The sequence below is a fragment of the Podarcis gaigeae genome, assembly GCF_964106915.1.
Source record: "Podarcis gaigeae genome assembly, chromosome: 4".
Lineage (NCBI taxonomy): Eukaryota > Metazoa > Chordata > Lepidosauria > Squamata > Lacertidae > Podarcis > Podarcis gaigeae.
The window spans coordinates 82,072,924-82,078,393 of NC_139677.1; the positions used below are offsets into that span (position 1 = coordinate 82,072,924).

Below are 5,470 nucleotides of genomic sequence, written 5' to 3' on the forward strand. Positions count from 1 at the left end.
TGGAGAGTTGCTTTTGGTATGCCCAGCTGGGTTTCTGCCATGTGTTCCCCTTTGAACAGCAGGCGCTTTCAGTCATCTTGCGAACCAGTGTTGAAAGGACTTTTCAAAAGCAGTTTACCACACAGTATTAGGTAAGGTAAAGGTAAAGGACCCCTGGACAGTTAAGTCCAGTCAAAGGCGACTATGGGGTTGTGGCGCTTATCTCACTTTCAAGCTGAGGGAGCCGGCGTTTGTCCACAGACAGCTTTCCGGGTCATGTGGTTAGCATGACTAAACTGCTTCTGGTGCAACATACAGCATGACAGAAACCAGAGCGCATAGAAACACTGTTTACCTTCACGCTGCAGTGGTACCTATTTATCTACTTGCACTGGTGTGTTTTCAAACTGTGAGGTTGACAGGAGCTGAGACAGAGCAACGGGAGCTCACCCTGCTGCACGGATTCGAACCGCTGACCTTCTGATCAGCAAGCCCAAGAGGCTCAGTGGTTTAGACCACAGCACCACCCGCTCCCCTAGATTCTAATACCTAGACGGTATTAGAGACTGCTATTCAAGAATTTAAAGTACCTTCATTTGGCTAGTGGAATTAGTTACGTAGTTCTATGGAGCTTGGCCTATATCTGGCCTGATTTCAATCTGCTAATATAACAAGGGTTTCTGGAAAATGAAGGGGAGGGCTCCACACATAAAAAGTGATATTTAATTATTTTATTTAAATAGTTTTATTTTGCAATTGTATAACTCAGATCCTTGCAGCATTTTACAAAATCAGTTGTAATTCTTTCCCCGTGTTTACATACAGAATGAAACACCAGTCTGTAAATTCTTTTTTTTTTTTAAGGGGGGATTTAAATGTGTATTTGAATAGGCTCAAAGAGAGATGAGCAACCCTAGCCACCATCTGGTAAAATGGAAATACTCTCATTTAAGCCAAGTTCAGACTAACAAAGTTTGACAAACGTGAAATCCAAATACTTTCAACTTTGCTTGCCCTAAGTTTAAAGAGCAGGTCACTATCAAACAGAGGGATATGCATATTGGCACTGTCTCTTTCACAGTTTCATTCTCTTGCAATCCAGCACTCAGTTGTGGGGCTGCAGAGTCAATTAATACAAAAGTAATGCAAGGAATCTGCATACTTGCAAATGCACGAACAAACATAATCAGTACAAAAATAAATTATTCTTATAAATGTATGTTTTATAAAACAGTCTGTTCAGCGGGGGCTGACATCAAGGTTGGTGCTCACTTGACTTTGTACGATAAAGCCTGTTTGAAACGTCGCTTGAGATCTTGCATGTTAGGTGATTTGGGTCGAGAAATGAGGGACGACCGCCTTTTGTCTCCGCTGCCACAGCTGTGCAACTTACTCACTTCTTTACAAAGATACTGAAATACATCACATACACCTTGGCAGCTATCGCTGGTGGAGATTTCTAGAAACACACTGCCCAGTTCATTGGCCAGCTGCAGGCCATCACTGGCTGCGACCTGTCTGGAGTGAGCCAAGTCGCCTTTGTTGCCTACGATGACAACAGGGACTTTAGAGTCTGGACGGATCTTCCGGATGTGTTGATAAAGGGGACGGATGGACTGGTAACTATGGTAGTCTGTAATGGAATAGACTAAGACAACACCATCTGCCCACTTCAGGCACCTGGAGAGCGAATCCAACATCTGTGCAACATCTTCTTGCACCTGCAAAGAAAAAGAGCACATAGACTTAAATAAATGAGATACAAGTGGGAAACTTTTCAACAGCAACTATATCAAATGCCTTCCCAAATAAGAAGAGGGTTGGTTGCTTTGGAAAGAGAAAATCCAGCTTGAAATCTGTTGCTGGCACAGCTGTTCCCAACTTGATGTCTGCCAGATGCTTTGGACTACAAATACCATCAGCCTCAGCCAGCGTGGTCAACGGTCAGGGCAGATGGGAATTGTAGTCCAAAGTGTCTGGAGGGCACCAGGGAGGAGGCTGGGGGAGGCTGTCTTAGCCAATAGCCAGTTCACATGTTCACAAAGGGTGCATGACACTGGCGCATGTTAACTGTGCCATGTGTGCTTCTCACGTGTGGAATGGCTGTGCGCAACAGGTTTAGAGACTCATCAGATACCAGCCTGACCATTGATGCTTTTGCATCTAGAAGAAATTGCCAAAGGCAATGTGTAGGTCTTCATCTGTGGTGGCTTTTGACCCCCAACCAGCAAGAAGTGCGACTCTGCTACATAATGCAGAAACAAAGAGCTTTGAAGAACTTTTAGTTTCTGCATGAAACGTAGCAAAAGTCACACCACTTTCTAAACAGCCTACGAGAGCATCCTTTCTAAGACTGCAATAATAGGAAGCTGCCTTATGCAGTCGGACTATTGGTGAATCTAGCTTAGTACTGTCTACACTGACTGGCAGCAGTACCTGGAGATGCCAGGAATTGAACCTGGGATCTTCTGCGTGCAAAGGAGATTCTCTACAACTGTTGAAAAATGCTGGCTTGAATTAAGCCCTCTTGAAAATACAGTGGGTCTTCTGAAATGCCTACAGGTTACTTGCTGATTGTGGACACAGACAATTGCCGAGCAATTCCACATTCTATGCAGCAAATCTTTTCCATTTATTTCCTCCAAACCTTTAAACCATTGGATTTCAGTCACAGAACATCATTTGCATTAATGTGCAGATTGCATCAATGAACGTGAAAGATAGCAGCCTACTCCTATCAATGGGAATTTTCTCAGCAACAATCACATCTACTGATGGAATGAATCAAACCTCAAAGGCCGACAGAATGGACATATTTATGATTGTTTCCGTACCTCAATACATCCTGGGGTGTCTTGGACTTGCAAGAAAATCTGGTCACCTTCAATGTGAACGAGCCTTGAATAGAGATTGCCTGGAGAAAGAAAAACAGAAGCTCATTTAAAAACTGTTGCACTTTATTTGGAGGTAGGAGTTATATTATAAAGAAGCAGGGGAACTGATGTTAAACACATTCTTTCTCCATGGGGGTGCAATGTAAATAAAAGGAACCGGTGTGGTCAGAGAATTGGGGAGGCTTAGCCAGGCACCTCACTGGGTGACCAAGAGCCATTCACAATTTCTCAGCCTCATTTACCTTTTTATGTTGCAGTGAAGATAAAAACTAACATACACTTTCCTGGGCTCTTTGGCGGAAGGGTGTGATTCTATTCATTTGTTAGTGTTTATTTATTATATCTCTCGCCCTCCAATGAGCTCAAGGTACTTCATTCCCCTCCCCCATTTTATCCTCACAAGAACCCTGCGAGGGAGGCTAGGCTGACAAATAGTCATTTGCCTAAGGTCATCCAGGAAGCTTCATGGCAGAGTTGAAATCAGAAACTGGATCTCTCCAGTTCTAGTCTTAGACTTAGTCTCACCGCACTAGACCTAGGGTCTGCAAAATTATAAGGTTATATTAAAAAAGAAAACCACAATCCTGCTTCTTCCCTGTCCTCAGAAGCACAGGAGAAGGGCTGGATGGTGTTATGGGAAGCATAAACAGATGATTCCCAGACTTTCCTGGAACGGAACCATTCCAGAGGAGCAAAACAAGGCTATATGTGCATGGTCCCCACAAGCACCAGACCCAGATTCACAGAGAGATTCTATGAAAGAAAGAGGCTCACCTGTGTTGGGTTCATAGTCTCCAATGAACCTCCTGGTTAGGTACCGTACAATCATAGCTGAAAAGAAATGAGAGTTGTTGGGTTTACTAGCGGTGACAGGTGGCAAAGGAAGACGCATCAAACGACACACATCCCTTTGATAAAAATAGCATTTGCGAAAAAAGGTGGGGGCTGCGATGATGTCCTGCTACAAGCAGCTACACAAAGCATTCAGCAAAATGAGTGTGGTCTCCTTAGCTACGACGCCTGCTTGCCAGCGCAGGCATCTCCCGCCTATAACGCAACAGGCGTGTAGAGTCTGCTTCGAAAGCAACTCTCTTCCCTGAATATGTTCGCAGCTTCTTTGTGTCAGGAGAAGATCTGCACGTACATGCCTCCGTGGCTTTAGGAGAGCATTCCCCCAGAAGCCATTCATTCACTCACTCATTCATTCATTCATTCATTCTGGGAGACAAGAGGGCTGAAATGTGGATGGCTTTGGGAACAGAGGTGGCTGCCTTGCAACAAGCCAGGAAAATTATCCTTCCCGCTTACCGGAGGGGGGGTGCGGTTCGCCCTGGGTGTCATCCCTGAGGGGGTGACAACATGGCACACCACAGGGGGTGGGGTAGCACTTACCACAGGGTAAGGGCCTGCAGCACACCCAAGCTATGCGTCTCTCCTGGGAGTGATGGGCCCTGCACTGCCCAAAACAGCAGAGTGGGGCTTGTGCCTGCCAGGCAAACTCCATGGGCAGCTTGCCACGCCACCCCCCTGGGTGGTTTGCCACGGCACCCCCGTGGACGGCTCACCCTGCCCCCACCCCCCTGCCCCCACTGCTTACTACTGCCTGCACAAGGGCAGCCAATGCAGATGTTGTGAACTGCAACTCCCATCAGCACGGCTAATGAAGGGGGCTGTAGATCACAAAATCTGGAGAGCATCGGGTTGCCGGGTGGGGAGAGAGAGACTGAGTTAGTCCACCAGCATCTGGCAGCTGCCTTATAAGCACATCAAACCAAGGATGCATCTAGGTCCAGAGTGGCCACACTGACCAGGAACTGAGATTCCTGCATTGCAGAGGGTTCGACTCCATGACTCTTGGGGTCCCTTCCACCTCTACAATTCTATGATTACAAGGGTGGGGCAAACGGGACCTTTCGCATTCAAAACACGCCCGCCCCGCTTCGGCTCCATCCCGCTTTGCAGCAGCCCCTCCGCCGACACGGCGGTGACCTTGGCGCTTACCGCTTTTCCCCACGCTCCCCGTTCCCAGCACAGCCAGCTTCACGTCCTTGACCAGGTAGTCGGAGGGGCACTCCTGGATCGGAGCTAAAAGGTAGTTGTGAGACATGATGGACAGCCGCATAGGGATAGGCTCCCCTTCCTCCCGCGCCCGGCGAGGCGAAGACGAATCCGGAGGGGCGCAGCTAGCGGCGGCGGCGAGGCGACCTTTCCAGAGGGCAGCTGGAGGCGAGGCGAGGAAGGACAGCGAACCAGGCTCCCAGCTCCAGCCTCTGCTCCGGATCGCAGCCGCCGAGCCTTTAAAGCGCGCCGGGCGGCGGGGGGCGGGAGCTGTCTCCGCCCCTTCGCCTCCATCTATGGGCAGGGGAAGGGCCGGCGCTGCGTGCGCACGAGGGCCGGGAGCTGTGCGCGCACCGCGCCGAGCGCCGCCCAGCGCAGACCGTGGGAGATGCCCGCGATTCCAATGCAGGTTCCAGTGGCGCGACAAGGTTTTCGGCGGCAGCGAAACAAGGGAGTTTTGTGTCGGGGCGCGCTTTATTGGGGAGCCGCGGCTGGATCCTGGCTTGCGGCATGGATGGGCGTGAATGAATGGGAGCCCC

The 5,470-nt window shown here is 48.9% G+C and overlaps 1 protein-coding gene across 1 annotated transcript; it reads right to left on the bottom strand.

Moving 5' to 3' along the window:
• Window positions 1-708: 708 nt before the first annotated feature.
• RASL11A (RAS like family 11 member A) lies at window positions 709-5,225 on the bottom strand (the record flags this gene model as incomplete). Its single annotated transcript, XM_083734875.1, is given in 5 exon segments — window positions 709-1,700; window positions 2,814-2,893; window positions 3,648-3,704; window positions 4,875-5,192; window positions 5,195-5,225. Coding segments are annotated over 5 exon segments (939 nt in total). The 3' UTR covers window positions 709-1,247.
• Between the last annotated feature and the right edge of the window lie 245 nt (window positions 5,226-5,470).